Source organism: Carlito syrichta, unplaced genomic scaffold (assembly GCF_000164805.1).
Source record: "Carlito syrichta isolate Samal-C Ts95f unplaced genomic scaffold, Tarsius_syrichta-2.0.1 Scaffold311749, whole genome shotgun sequence".
Lineage (NCBI taxonomy): Eukaryota > Metazoa > Chordata > Mammalia > Primates > Tarsiidae > Carlito > Carlito syrichta.
The window spans coordinates 17,965-33,062 of NW_007255845.1; the positions used below are offsets into that span (position 1 = coordinate 17,965).

The window sequence follows — 15,098 nt, forward strand, 5'->3', positions numbered from 1 at the left end:
CCACATTTAGATTCCATGTTAATCTATACTCTAAATTTATAGATTAACATAAAGTTGATGCTATGTTCAGTGAAGTATATGTATTAAACAAAGTATTTTTTAAAGAGTGAATTCATTTTCAGGACATTTACTTCTTTAGGTAATCTTTTTTTTTCTGGTTGGCAGAGTAGTGGGAAACACTAGTTGCTTAATCATGACAGAAGTGACACATTACAGAGTCATTACTCCTATTATCAGATATTATCTGAGTGGGGAATTGAGATCACTGTCACAGGCCAAAATAGCTAGGTCCTTCTTGGAGAATTGTTAAATATGATATTTTTCTTGAATTATAATTTTTGCACTATGTAGACTTGAAAAATATAAAGTATAACTTCCCAACTTTCCTTTGGTGAGAAAAAAAAAATAGGCCTCAAAGGATTTCTGAGTCACCTTAAACTCCATCTGCCATGAGACACTTAGAAGAATCAGACCTTTGTTGAAGATTACAGAACAGAGGCTCATTGAGACACACCCAAGTCATAGACGTTGACTATCAAAGGGTAACTAAAACGCAGTTCAGGAAGTGGATAGATCCAGAGTGGCCCCAGGGACCTGGATATTCATGTCCCCCTGGGAAGCAGTTTTTGTTGTCCTCCTTCTGTCACTGGGTCTCAGCTTGTCTTCCACTCAGTTTCTAACCACCGAGGAGGCATGGCCCCTGCACACCCAGCCTATAAATACTTTTTAACTGTTTGTGAAATACACAATAGACTTAGAAGACTTCGGACAAAACAGAGAATGTATAACATCTTATTAATTTTTATGTATCCATTACAGATTTAAATGATAGTATTTTGGATGCACTTGGTTAAATGAAACCAACCTGCGGCTGCCTCCTCGCGATCTCTGGTTACCCAAATGATTTGCACACGGGAAGCCTCCCTGGGCTCCTTCTGCCTCGCCCTCTGTCAGTTTCAACCTCTCTGTCAGACGGCTCATTCCCTGTAGTCTCCACTTTCCATTTTCAAGGGAGAGTCTGACTGGCTTACGAATGATCAGAGTCCCCGTTTGGTGAGAACTATTTGTTCCAGGTCACCTCACAGGATGATGACCAATTCATGGATTGTGTGCGTAGGTCACGTGATCGCTCTTAATTCCGTTTGCTGAGGGTTGAGGGGGTAGGCGATGCAGTCTGTGGGCATTTGTGCAACCCCTATCCTAGGAACAATCTGGGTAACTTCTCTCAGCTAAGCCTCTCGTTTCCGTTCCAAGGTAACTCTGGATACGGCAAGCCTAGCTCTCCCTCATGCATGCGCACCTTAAAATAGCAGTGACGAAAATAGCGTGAATCAATGGATTGAATGATGAAGTTCAACGTAGGAAACAGTGAGTGAAGAGAAAAGCCTATATTAACTCAGGATCAAGAACTAGCTTACAAGGAAAATTTCTTTACGGTAGAACAAATCGATTTTTAAGACTGCATTTTGTTTGCGAATCAGACCCTTCTTCTCAAGTCACTGATGGTAGTTTTCTAGAAGCTCCTGCTCCCGGCACACAGAACCAATGAAAGTCACGTTCTTCCCGGGAGACCTCAACATTGGGCACGTTGGGGGCGCTCTGTTCCCCATGTGGGGAGGGAAATCCTGGCTGGAAATCCACGTCTGGGATCCGAGGCAGGGGCCGGGGATCTGGCTCTGAGTGGCACAATGGAAAGGCGGCGGTAATCGAAGCTCTGGGTCCGCTTTCCTAGAAGCCCCGAGCGCCCCGCCACCTGTCCGGACTCTGCCCTCTTCTGGGACGTCTCCTCCCCCAAGTTTCCTCCCCATAGGCTTGTCCCTGGGAGTGTGGGCGGCCCCTTTCCTGAGCGCAGAAACTCTTCCCCCCCACCCCAGCCCCCGCTCCTCCTCCTCCCAGACGTTTTTCTCTTTGCCTCGGCCACTTCCTTCCTCAGCCTCTTCCTCGCCAGTGCATTGAGAAAGATTAGCGGGTCGGGACCCACGCGGTAGCGGTTCCTCATCGGAAAAGAGCGCGAGCCGAGAGGTGCGTGAGTGCCCGGGGCAGACGTGGCTGGGGATACAGGATGGACTGGGGGGGGGTGTGTGGCGGGGGGGGCCCAGCAGCCGGGGATCGGGGGCCACGGTGGAGAGCCAAAGCCGCCAGGGGGCCAGGGCGGATGGAGCTTGTAACCCACAAGGGCAGAGGTCGTGCAGGAGGGGCCCGGGTGGGCGCGCGCCTCCCACGCCCCCACCTCCCGGCGGACTTCCGCACTCGGCCCACGTGACGTTTTGCCGGCCGGGGGCGTACCGGGAAGCGAGCAGAAATGGATCGGTTTTTTACCGCGGTGCGACGTGTCGGTTTTGCAGTTGGCGCTGGTTCAGGAGCCGCTTCTGCCGAGCTGGTGGGGAAGGGCTGGGGGCGAGGGGGAGAGGCGGCCCAGAGGAATCTGGTGGCTTCAGGGCAACCGCCTCTGCAGCGCCAGAGGTGGGTGCGGCTCTGTGCGCTCCAGGTCTGGCGCGGTAGAGGGTGGCGAGGGGCCCCCCAGGGGCTCATGAAGCCCCAGGCTGGGTCCGTTTCTTCGCGCGGTTTGGGCGCTTGCTCTCCAGGAGCGCCAGGGTGCCCGGGCCACGGGGAGTTGCGGAGACAAAGGCTTCCGGGACGCGGCCCTTCCCGGGAGCCAGCTGTGCCGACCCGAACCGGGGACTGAGCCCGCGCTCCCGCAACTCTGCACCGGTGCCGGCGGTGACCGTGTGGTGGACTGCAGGGCGGGAGGTTGGGGAGCCTCTCCCTGGCAGATCCCCAAACTTGGAGCAGGGATGGCCAAATATGGAGAGTGCGCGCAAGGAGGGAGAAAGGAACTCATCTACTGACCAGTTCCAACTGCTGCTAGTCAGTGATTGGGAAGGAGGGCTGGAAAAAAGTGCCCGGCCCTAGGGTACATTTGACTTCTGATTCCAGAGGTCCTCACGCTAGTGGGCTTTATCTCAGGCATTAGAAACGTCTCCATGTATTGCCTCCAAACTTTTAAAAAATGATATCAGGGTACCTGCATAATGAGCATTTGTATCTCTATCCCTGAATTGTACCCCACATCATTAAAATAAAAAATGAAAATAAAATTAAGATCGCGCTTAGAGGGCCCTGAAATATATTCTCAAGTGTGTATTGATGGTGGAAAATTTCAGCATATGCCCGGGCCTCCGACGTCCCGCCTTCTTTGTGGTTCCCACGCACAAAGCCTGATTCGATGCTGCGACAATGAAAGTGTCAGGCTGGCATCTGCCGTCGCCTTCCCTGGAGCCTCTCCCTCTCTTTCTTCTGGTCGAGCCGCTCAATGACAAGCTCCTTCCTCTTAGGCTTGTTCTGCTTATGACCTCGCCTCATTGTTCTTTTTTATTTTTTTTCCTTAGACATGGTTTCGGCGCACACGTGATAATTTGATACATTCATATAATCAAATCAGGGCAATGGGGATAGCCAACACCTTAAATATTTATCGTTTCTTTACACTAGGAACGTTCAAATTATCCTCTTCTGGCTATTTGGAAATGTACAGTCGATTAACAAGAACTCTAGTCACGGTCACCCTACTGATTTATCCAACACCAGGTCTTATTTCTTCTGTCCAATTGTATATTTGTACCCATCAGTCAACCTCTCTTCGCGGCCACACACCTTCTGCATTGTTCCTCGTTTTGCTCACTGCAGTCTCGGACATCCGGACTTCTTATAAAGTGTTATGGGCCTTTAAAGGATTGTGTCACAATAGGTGTTTTTGTCCCTTTGACCCTCTCTCCCCTAAATAGTAAAATAAATAGAACATGCCAGATAATAGATGTTAGCAGTTGTTTCTAAACCTGTTATATTCCTATTTATAGCGATCTGGGCAGGGAGCCTTTCTTGCTTTGTAAGTGTTCTGCCTTAGTAAGTACTCAGCATGTAATATTTCATGCAAACGCTGCTCACTGTTATGTTTGGTGTATTTGCATAACAGCAAAAGAAGAAGAAGGGGAAGAAGAGCTGGCATAATGTGGTAGAAACCTCATTCGATTATGGGAAGTTAACCCCTCTGCGCTTGTGTCATTATCCATAAAATGGGGGGAAATAATAAATACTTTGCAAAATTCTTAGAATTACCTGAGTAGCATAGATAAGGAATCTGCTGCGGGATTAATTAAAAGAAAGATCAGTTGCCTTCCCTTCTTAAAATTGGATGAATATACATCTGCTAATATAACGCAGACATCCATGCTATATATAACAGAGGGATTTCCTCTTTGATTCTCATTGTTCGAGCTAAGTCTGAAGTGTGTTGCTGGTGGGTGGAAGGCGTGGAGAAGGGTGTTAAAGAGACCCATTTTCAGGGAGGAGGGAATGAGAGAATCTGAGAATTGGAGCAGTTCTTCATCTCCTTGGCCATTCTGTTTTCCCTTTTGTCCAGTGCAGGTTAACTTCCTCATAATCCCTCACAGATCTTTACCATTTCTGCATTAATGCTTCCAAGAACCAGGTGCAAACTTTATTCATTATTAGGCAGTTTTGATTATTAGAGATTTTTTTAAAAGTACATGGCTTCCAAAACTAACTTTCTATTACATCAATCCATCCTACCCAATAGAGCAACACAAAGGACATAAAAAAACTTTCACAGATGCTTTGGGAGGCTAAGGTGGGTGTATCATTTGAAGCTAGGCGTTTGAGACCAGCCTGGGCAACATAGCGAGACCCCCATCTCTAAAAAAAAAAAATAGCATTAGATCTCTCTAAGTGAACTTAATGGATAAGGATACTTTAGAGGGCAAGCGATAGAAACTCAACCAAACCAGCACAAGCGAAAACAGGAAAGATACTGGTTCACATAGTTGAAATATTCAGGGTCACATACAGGCTCAATCATTGTTATATGGCTGGACTTTTCTTTGTGTTAGCTTTAGTCCTGGGAGGCTCCTTCCACTTGGTGGCCATTGACATCAGGGACTATACATTTACATCTTAGATACCAATGGAAGGAGACTGTCATTTACTAATAGTTCTAACAAAATCTAGAGACTGAACCTCTGTGTTCTGGTTGGGATCACTGACCTTATGCCTCAGACCAATCATTCTGGCCCTGAACTACTTCTGGAACCCAGGGTGAGACTCTGCCCAAGATATATGGGTTAGAATAAGGAGGGAAAGCTCTATCCAAACAAAAACTAGACAGCTGGTGCCAGGATGGGGAAGGGTGCTGGGGAGGCAGAACAGCAGCTGGCCATCACACTGACATTAACATGTTTTTTCCACCATCATTCTCATAGCAAGGCGTTCAGGCCTTCAGCATAGTGACCGTGTAGTCTGAGTATATTTTAGCTTTTTAGTATCTCTTAAACTATGTCTTGAATTGCATATGATGTTATAGATATGACTTCACCAACACAAAGTCTCCAATATTTGGACACTATAATTTTCGATATTAAGCTTTTATAAAGACACATTTAATTGAAGATTTCACATTTTATTGCGATCCAAGAGCCTTAAATTACAATATTCTCACCAGCAATGTAGCAGATGGTAGTGGCACTTTTAATAATTAGCTGATAGAAAATCTAGTGTCTCAATCAATATCGTTGAAGCAGGTGGTACACAGTCATAGATGTCACTCTTGTTTTAAAAAGCTACCACGAATTAGTTACCATCCATCTGGATAAAGTTGTTTCTTCCAAATTGTCACCTAAAAACCATGCATACAACTCTACTTATTTGGTCTCTATTTGATTTGGAAAATGAATGATTTGAAAACAGACTGAATTGATGCCTATTCTGCCCCATTGTGCCTACTCTGTGACCTCCTGCAGGTGTAATCCCACCCCTCTCATGCCTTTGCTTGTTCTTTTCAGTTCAAGAAACCAAAATTTCTTTACCTTCTCCTCTCAGCACCAGACGTGACACAGCAGTGAGCATTAGAGTCAGATACCGGCAGAGAGAGATTTACTCTCTAGGGTGGAAGCCCAGAAACCGATAATTCCAGCTGAATGTAATGAAGAGGGACACACAGTGCTATGAGGACACACAGTGGGAGAGCTCGCCTACTCTGGGGTTTCGGGGAAGGCTTTTTGGAGGATGTTCTAAGCTGGGACTGGATATGTGGGAGTTAGCCCCAGCAAAGAGGAATGAAATAGTCTGTGTTGAAGCAACGGATTGTGTGAAGGCTAGAGGTGAGAGAGCGAGGGGCATTTGGACATCCAAAGAAGCCCATTGCGCTTCAGCCTAGAGCCAAGGGAGCAGGGTGGAGAAGGCTGGAAGGGTAGGCAGAATCCAGCCTGTGGAGAACTTACAGGCCAAGGTAAGGCACCAAGCTAGTTGCTGGGGACACAGATGAACTGACACATTCCCTGCCCTTCAGGAGCCTGAAGCCTAGTGATGGGGGCGGGGCAGACCAATACAAAGCCAACTTTAATATCATCCTGTCAACACAGTGATAACTTTTATACCTGCTACATTCTGGACTCCTCCTTATTCCAAGATGTGGTTTCACCACAAGCTGTTTAATTGAAGTCGGATTTAGTGGGGACTGCCCAGAGAAGGATACAACACCCCTGCATGTGACCCAGAAGTTATCACTGCATTGATGTGATGATATTAAAGTTGCCTTTGTATCGCTCTGCCTCCTCCACTAGGCACAGGCTCCTGAAGGGCGGGGACGTGCCAGTTCATCTTGGTGTCTCCAATGTCTGACTCAGGGCCTGCATCATGTGTTCTATGCTTTTTCTCCTTTGCGTCCCTGCTTTTGCATATGTTCTTCCCCCTGCGTGGAAGATCCTTTCCCACTTACCTTACCTAGTCCACTGCTCCCCAGTGCCTCCACCAAGCCTGCTGTGGCTTCCTCCTTTGTGCTCCCATAATGCCTTAGGCCTACCACTCAAAGAGTGTCTGTCTCTTTGCTGTTCATTGCAGGCCTTTCTCTGCCTGTGGAAGTTGAGCTCCCTGAGGGCAGAACCTGTGCTACTCACCTCTTGTATTTCTGGTGCCTCACAGAGCACCACGAAGAAGACCTGCTTAGAGTGAACAGTGGGTGAGAAGAATGGCTGCCTCTCCCCCATAGAGTGTGGAGAGCAGGAGTTGGGGCAGCTGAGAGGGCAGTTTTAAAGACAGAGGGAAAATGGAGATACTTCAGTGCTATATATGGCACACAAGTATTTTTAGGAAGGGAGACATGGAAAATTAATTGTGACAAACGCTACATGAAAAAAAGAAAGGGCTCTCAGATTTGGATGTACAAACGGTAATAATTTAGACGTAACTCTTTTTCTCTCTCAGGCAGCAATGAATGTGGATCATGAGGTAAACCTCTTAGTGGAGGAAATCCATCGTTTGGGTTCAAAAAGTAAGTATTCTAACACAGGTATAGTATTTCTTCCAAGTTTCTCTCAGAGGAGGCAGGACTGACGTTCTGAAGAAGCCTTTATGAAGGGCTCACCCAGGGCTTCAGGATGCAGTTATAGCAGCTCTGCCCATAGCCTCAGAGGTAACTGCCCTTACCCCTGAAGTGATATCTGGAGACACATGTAGCTTTTGGTATACTGTGAGTCTGATGCAGAGCATGGTTGAGATACTTTATTATCCTTTTAATGAAAAGAAAATTACCAGACTTCTTTCATCTGGTTGCATTTCAATCTGATAATTGAATCATGTTCGAATATTTGTCAAACTGTTAGAATTCATGTTTTCTGCTTTAACCTGCCACCATTATACATCTTAGATCAAAATTATACTAAATTGTCTTTTTATTTTCTCCAAATTCTTGAGTTTTATATAATCTGGTGTTTAGGTACATATCGCTAAAGTAAACCACCCTTTATGTAATCTTTTTTTTTTCTGTCATCTTTTTCTTCAGTAACAGCTAGGCAACTTATGTGAAGATAGTGACATGTAAAATTGGGAGTATTAGTATCTCTTTTCTAAGTTGTAGGAAAGTTACAATTATACTTGTAGCTTTAGGTATTTGGTACATCCCAGACAAGATATGCAAGAATTTGTGAAGAATTTTTGTAATAAGAACAATAAACATTCAGCAACAACTAAGATAAATTAAACTCAAAGTTTTAAAATTATATCATGTATGTGAAAAATAGCTCTAGAAAGTACCTCAATAGGTGAAGTTTTGTTTTTTGTCATTCTAGCTTGATTTTTCTTACTTAAAGCAATGCTATGAATCACAAATCCGTTGAAATAACAGAACATACTTTGAAAATTCCATCAAACCATTAATATCAGATGTATCCTGCATTAATTTTCTGTTCCTGCTGTAACAGATTGTCACAAACTTAGTAATGTAAAGCAATATATTTAATAACGGTTCTGTAGGTCAGGGTCTCACTGAGCTTAGATTCAGGTGTTGGCAGGGTATGTTCCCTTCAGGAGTTTCTAGGGGAGACTCAGTTTCCTTGCCACTTCCGGCTTCTAGAGGCTGCCTGTATTCCTTGTCTCAGGGCCCCCTTTCTCCACCTTCAAAGCCTCCGACACAACCCCCTTTTACCTCCATCTTCCATTTTTAAGGACTCTTGTGATTGAATTGGGCTCACCCAGATAATCCAGGAGAATTGCCCCATTTTAGGGTCCTTAATTGAATCACATCTAAAAAGTCCCTCTTGCCATGTAAGGCAACATATTCATAGGTTCTGGGAATTAGGATGTGGATATCTTTGGGGGCTGTTAGTCTTCCCACCACCTCCTCTTTTTGGTCTTCTCTAGTCACTCTATTTCTACATCAAGCCTGAGTCATCATTACTGAAATGTACCAAGAAAAGGTAAACAAGGTGTATAAAAGTTCATGTGAACTTGACAACCAAGTGAATTTAATCATATGTGTAAGGCCGGAGGCACCAGAGGGCGGGGTGGGCCTCAACAAGATGGCTCCAACCCAGACCAGGAGAACAATGGGCGAAAGAGAGCCAGCAAAAATGAGTGACCGGAACTAAGACTCCAGCTGCAAAGCCAGCCAGTACCTGTTACAGCGACTCTAGCAACCCCGTTCAGCCAATCGCCAGCAGACGTGACAGCTGTCCCAACCAGTGATTGCTCTCCCCAACCCCCTCACAGCTTTCTCAGTGTGCCCTTTATAAACCCATGGCCCCTCTTGCTGGGCGCGACTTCTCCGGCCCACAGCTACATGGACCGGTGAACTTCTCCCGGGATTGCGCTCATAAATTTTTCTTGGCTCCTTTGTTGCCGTTTCGCCTGGTCTGGTTTCATTTACCTTACAATATGGTGAGTTAATATTTTTTGAGCATCCATCTATGCCAATCATTGTGTAAGTACAGGTGGTATAAGGTATGCTTCTTTCCTCAGGGATCTTACTACTTAGTTGATGAAAATACATAAAAATGCATGAGGCAATTATCAGAAAAAGCGGTACACCAAATTGTGACATGCTTACATTCAATATGTTCCCATGGAAATAGATCCTTGAAAGATGTAGTACTTGGGGCTACTTAACTAAGTCTTGAGTCTCAAGTAGAACTTTGTAGTGTAGGGCAGGCCAGTTTAGGAGGAAATATATGAGCTGAATCTGGAATGGGAATGAATGTGATGTTTGCAGAGAAAACATTGGGAAATGTAATTTATTTAATTTCCTAATCAAACAAATGAACAATCTTTCCTAACCCCATTTTCCTCCACCCACTGGTGGAAGTTTTGGGAGTCTTATTTTCAATAGTGATGTCCTTACTTGTGTTCCTCTTTCCACATTCCCAATTTCTCCTGAACTCGGCCAGACTATTTTACTCTTGACAGTAGAACTCTTATTTAGATTGTTACAGGTGTTAAAATTACATTTCCAAAGATTTGTAGAATTTCCTTTATCTATGTCAGACTGGTGTTTATTGGTCACATTCAATTGGTTTTAAGATTCTAACCTTTTCACCACTAGAAGAGTGTCTTAATCTACTAGGGCAAACTGAAATTCCAATTTAAAATTAGCAGCTTTACACATTAGAAGACTTAAGATAATTATCATAACCTCTATAAGCATGAAAATACTTTTAATTTTGCAGCTTTATCAGGATACCTTGACTTTCTTGTTTCTGGTAAGAGATGACTTAATGAGTTGGAAAGCGTAAATGGAGATATGTTATCTTCGGACATGTTATGGTTAATTATTTAAGTTGTGTTTGGAACAATTTTGTACCAAAGTACATGTGATCTATGAGCTCAAGATGGAAATTGATTAATTTAGTTTTGTCTGTTTCATTTAAAGTCAAATTCTTTAAGGTCTCACTTTTCATCTTGTGAAAAAATATTAAGTGGAGAAAGATTATTTGAAGGTTTACATTTTTTTATTTAACAAGTATTTCTTGAGTGTCCTCTTTGTGCTCAAGTGCTGGAGATGCAGAAATAAACCAAATTCCATCTTAGTCCTTGAAGTCCTCTTGAGGTAGCTCAAAGAAAAAGACAGACCAACTGGAAGCATGTATTGGGAAGTGACTGAGAGCATGGACTCTGGAGTCAGACTCTCGGGTGAATCCCAGCTCCTCTACATCTTTGCTGTGTGACATTGGGCACATTACTAAACTTTTCTGTGCCTTAGTTCCTCATTTGTATAATAATAATACTATATTTCAAGGACACTTTTTCACATTTTAAAATCTCAAATAAAAATTCATCTTATAGTACATGGTATGCTATAGTTAAATTGGCAGTTTAATTGTAGGGTAAAATAATGGCGTTTTTTGCAATCAATTGTGTCTTATCTTCCATGAAATAAGAATTAAGTACATTTTAATGACTGTAAAATGCATTGAACTATTCTAGGAACATAGCAAGCACTCAATAAATGTTCGCCATTATTCCTATAATTGATGGTGAGTGCTTTGATAGATATGTACTCAGTTTTATAAGAAGAGCTGTTAAGTCAACTGAGGGAGTCATGAAAAACTTCCCAGTAAATGTGGCATTTGAGTCCATTCTTGAAGAAAAAGAATTTAGCTAGGGAAGCAGTTCTGGAATGCTAAACTGATGGTTCAACATGGACAGAATTACGAAGGCAGGATCTCTCACGTCACCTTGGGCACAGCAGGCAGTTCATTGTGACTGGATCAAAAGGTACATGGAGTGATACGGCAAAAGGCCAGGCCAACAGCAGATGCAAGGCCAAAGGATGAAGAACTTTATGGACTCCACTTTATTTTGAAGGTGATAGGGAGCCACTGAAAGATTGAAGTAGAAGATTGCCAGTGAGAGTAATATCTCATATAGTTTCTTCCACAGTTTTTATTCCACATCAATGTGAAGATTGTACTATGGAGAAAAGAAGGCTGGTAAGGGGTTACCAGTTATCTATTTGCCATCATCCATTTTAGAAACAATTAGGGCCTGAGCCAAGGAATGAATTGTCACTGGAGAGGAGAGACTAGAGCTACAGAAGACACAAAGAAGGTGGGAACACCTGGATATTGGTCAGATTGAGGGATGAGGGGGGCAGGAGAACCCCGAGATTATACCCAGGTTTCTGCGTTTGGTGCCTTTAAAAAAATTTAACCAAAATTGGGAATTTAATGTATGCTGGGCACTCTATACAAGGCTTTACCTACGTTACATCTGTTAATAACTGCAATAGCCCTGTGAGGGGTATTTTACCCTCATATGATGCTTGACGTAACTGAAACCCTGAGGGCTTGGGGGAATTGCCTGAGGTGACCAGATTGACCTATATCTGTAATCAGTGACACATGCCAATTTCATGCTGAGGGACGTGCTGCTAGACATTTACAAATCAAAGAGCGACATCTTAGCTTTTCAGGCCAGGCATGATCAGAGTCTCTGTTTTTCCCTTTGCAACGTCTTTTCTCATCTTAGATATAGTGGAAAACTGTCAGGGGAGGGAGGGTGGGATTGGCAGTTGAGGGAAACTGCTAGGGGAGGGAGGGGCATACCTCATCAACAAGGGTACCTACATAATCAATGTTTGTATACCTAACCCTGAATTGTACCCCACATCTTTATAATAAAAAAAGAAAAAATATTAAAAGATAAAAGTAACAAAACAAAATTAACTTCAAATGAGTATATTGCTCATGCTTGTCACTGTCACTCCAACCACCTTGCTTGTTTTTGTCCTTGCCTCTGGCCGGGCATACTCTCCCTGTTGGTGTCACTCGTAACAGTGTCCAGTGTGTGCCGTGCACTGTGCTGAGTGTTTAGAACTGTGTCCCCCAGCAGCACAGTGAGGAAGGTGTTCAGATTCCTATTATACAGAGGAAGGATTCAAGGCATAAGGAGCTTTAACAAGTTGCTCAAGGGCAAACAACTAGTAGGTGGAGATTTCACCTAAGGACTGTCAGGTTTCTAAAAAGCTCCATGTGCCGGGCATGGCAGCTCAAACCTGTGATCCCAGCACTTTGGGAGACCGAGGCAAGAGGATTGCCTGAGTCCAGGGGTTCAAGACCAGCCAGAGCAACTTGGTGAGAGTTTGTATCTACAATAAATCAAAAAATTAGCCGGGCGTGGTGACATACGCCTATAGTTGCAGCTATTTGAAAGGCTGAGGCGAAAGGATTGCCTGGACCCAGCAGGTCGAGGCTGTGACTAAAAAAAAAACCAAACAAACAACAACAAAAAAAACAAGGGGCTCACATTCTAAAAAGCTCCATGTTATCATTCCCTTTAAAGTCCAGAATAGGTACCACTTTCTCCATGAAGTCTTACTCATCTAGCCCAAAGACAACTTGCCCTCCCCAAACTGTAAGTTATATTGTCTCTATTACTCATTTGACATCCATTCACGTCCTACTTTGAACTGTTGCTTTACTTGCGAAGTGTATATTTCTTATTTGCTCACGGGCATTGGAGTCATTTCTTTGAAAGTGATTCTGTGCTTCCTCATACCAGCCTGCAGTACCTAACGCAGTGCTGCGCTTGCAGTAGGAGTTTGCTGAGCGTCAGGTGGGAAGTTCTAGCTGGTGAGTGTGGAAACTCAAGGACCCTTGGTCAAGAAATGATCCTCCCTCACTGAGATGGCTGTCTTCTTCTTTTCTTTTGAGTTGGAGTCACTCCATCTACCAGGCTAGAGTGCAGTGGCACACTCACAGCCACCCCAGCACTAACCTGCTGGGCTGCGGCAATCCTTCCGCCTCAGCCTCCCAAGTAGCTGGAACTACAGGGTGCATTACCACGCCCCGCTAACTTTTGATTTATTGTAGATATGAGGTCTCACCAAGTTGCCTGGGCTGGTTTCGAACCCGCAGGCTTAGGCAATCCACCTGCCTTGCCTCCCAAAGTGCTGGGATTACAGACCGAGCCACCAAGCCAAGCCATGCTGTCTTCTTGACAGTGGATGTAGTTCTGGGAGGGAAGAACCTGTAGCAGTGGGGTAGGGAGAGGTCAGGTTCAGCCAGAGGACCAAAGGAATCCCCTAAAGTTGGGGAGTTGTTTCATATCAATCTTTTTTTTTTTTTTTTTTGAGTTGGAGTCTCACTCTGTCGCCCAGAGTAGCTGAAACTATGCGTGCTATCATGCCTGGCTTATTTTTTGATTTATTGTAGAGACGAAGTTTCACCACGTTGCCTAGGCTGGTCTCGAACTCTGAGCTCAGGCAATCCTCTTGTCTCAGCCTCCCAAGGTGCTGGAATTACAGGCTTGAGCCACCGTGCCCAGCAGCCACCACTCCTGGCTCCATATCACTCTTTGCTTCAAGTGTGCCGGTTATTGACTTTTAACAGCAGATCCACTTTTTGTCTATCTTAATTTTCAATGTCTGTGTGAAAAAGTATTTAGGACTTGTGTTAAACACAGATTTCTGGGCCTACCACTAAAAATCCAGATTCAGTGACCCTGATAAATGACTGAGCAATATCCACTTGTGAGGCCCTACTCTCAAACCTGGGAATTCTGAGTGTGTGGAGAACTCACTTCGAGAAACACTGCTCTTGACCCAGGCTTTCTCTTTTACTTCTTGTCTTTATTGGTTCGACAGCTAATGTAACAGTTAAAAAATAGAAATAGAGAGAAATTTATCTATAATATTATCCCTGAGCACATCCACCTTTCCGTCTTTGTCTAGATAATTCTAAGGCCAAGAGATATAGAATACATTGTATTTATTCTATCATTTTTTGGATCTAGGAAGAAGATACAGTGAATTTATGACTGTTAAGTGTTAAACTGTAATCTTGTTTATCCATTGTTAGATGTTTGTTTAAGATTTTGTAAATCTGCCATACATGAAGACAAGAAACAGACTTTGCATTTGCTAACATTGTATATTCTCAAATTAGATGCCAATGGAAAGTTAAGCGTGAAATTTGGAGTCCTCTTCCGAGATGACAAATGTGCCAACCTCTTTGAAGCATTGGTGGGAACCCTCAAAGCTGCAAAGCGAAGGAAGATTGTTACGTACCCAGGAGAGCTCCTTTTGCAAGGTGTTCATGATGATGTTGACATTATATTGCTGCAAGATTAATGTGGTTCACATATCTTTGTGTATTACCATTTTTTTTGTTTCTGGTAAACTGGAATATAAAGTCAAAGATCAAACATCTGGGCATACGTCATGTATTTTTTATAGAACTTTGTAAACAAAAGCAGACTCATATTTTAGAAGTCTGTCCTTTTTATATCTTGAAAGAAAACATGTATCACACTGTAAAATAAGCAAATGATATTGTTTTTCTCAGGTTGTGAAACGCAGGCAATAAGGCTTTTTGTATGTGGGGGGGGCAGGGGAGTGTTTGTTTCATAAATCATTCTTAGACAATTTCTACAAATATTTGACATTCTGTGAAAACAAGAAGCAAGCTGAAGCTCAACTCCCATAAGAAATATTATGCTTGTGTAATAAAGACATATAATTGTCTTAAAATTGCCTTATTGCCTTATTTTGTCATTTAGGCAAGTGGGGGACTCAAAAAATCCAGAATTTATTTATTTTTTAAAATTGTGTATTCTTACTGTTTAAACTTCGGTCACCTTCAAGGTACTCTCCGTTTGATGCAATACACCTACTGAGATGCTTTTTCCACTGCTCGAAACAGTTTTTGAACTCATCAGTTTTGATGCATTTTAGTGATTCTGCTGGGTTTTTTTGTTTCACCTTTTCCACACTGGCAAAATGTTTCTCTTTGAGGACTTTTTTCATGAGGAAACAT

General features: G+C 43.4%; 1 protein-coding gene across 2 annotated transcripts; it reads left to right on the forward strand.

The window, feature by feature from the left end:
- Positions 1 to 1,884: 1,884 nt before the first annotated feature.
- Positions 1,885 to 14,814, forward strand: ABRACL (ABRA C-terminal like). Of its 2 annotated transcripts, XM_008069004.1 has the most exons (3): positions 1,885 to 2,022; positions 7,276 to 7,342; positions 14,229 to 14,814. In XM_008069004.1, the coding sequence occupies exons 2-3, from the start codon at positions 7,282 to 7,284 to the stop codon at positions 14,411 to 14,413; spliced, it is 246 nt and encodes an 81-aa protein (XP_008067195.1). In that variant the 5' UTR covers positions 1,885 to 2,022; positions 7,276 to 7,281; the 3' UTR covers positions 14,414 to 14,814. The 2 variants fall into 2 exon arrangements, with proteins under 2 accessions (XP_008067195.1, XP_021573712.1); XM_021718037.1 differs by lacking the exon at positions 1,885 to 2,022 and having other exon boundaries at positions 7,274 to 7,342.
- The last annotated feature ends 284 nt before the right edge of the window (positions 14,815 to 15,098 follow it).

Coding starts and splice junctions, on each gene's coding strand:
- ABRACL (XM_008069004.1), top strand. CDS start 7,282: ATGAATGTGGATCATGAGGTAAACCTCTTAGTGGAGGAAATCCATCGT. Junction 7,343..14,228: donor CCATCGTTTGGGTTCAAAAA/GTAAGTATTCTA, acceptor TTCTCAAATTAG/ATGCCAATGGAAAGTTAAGC.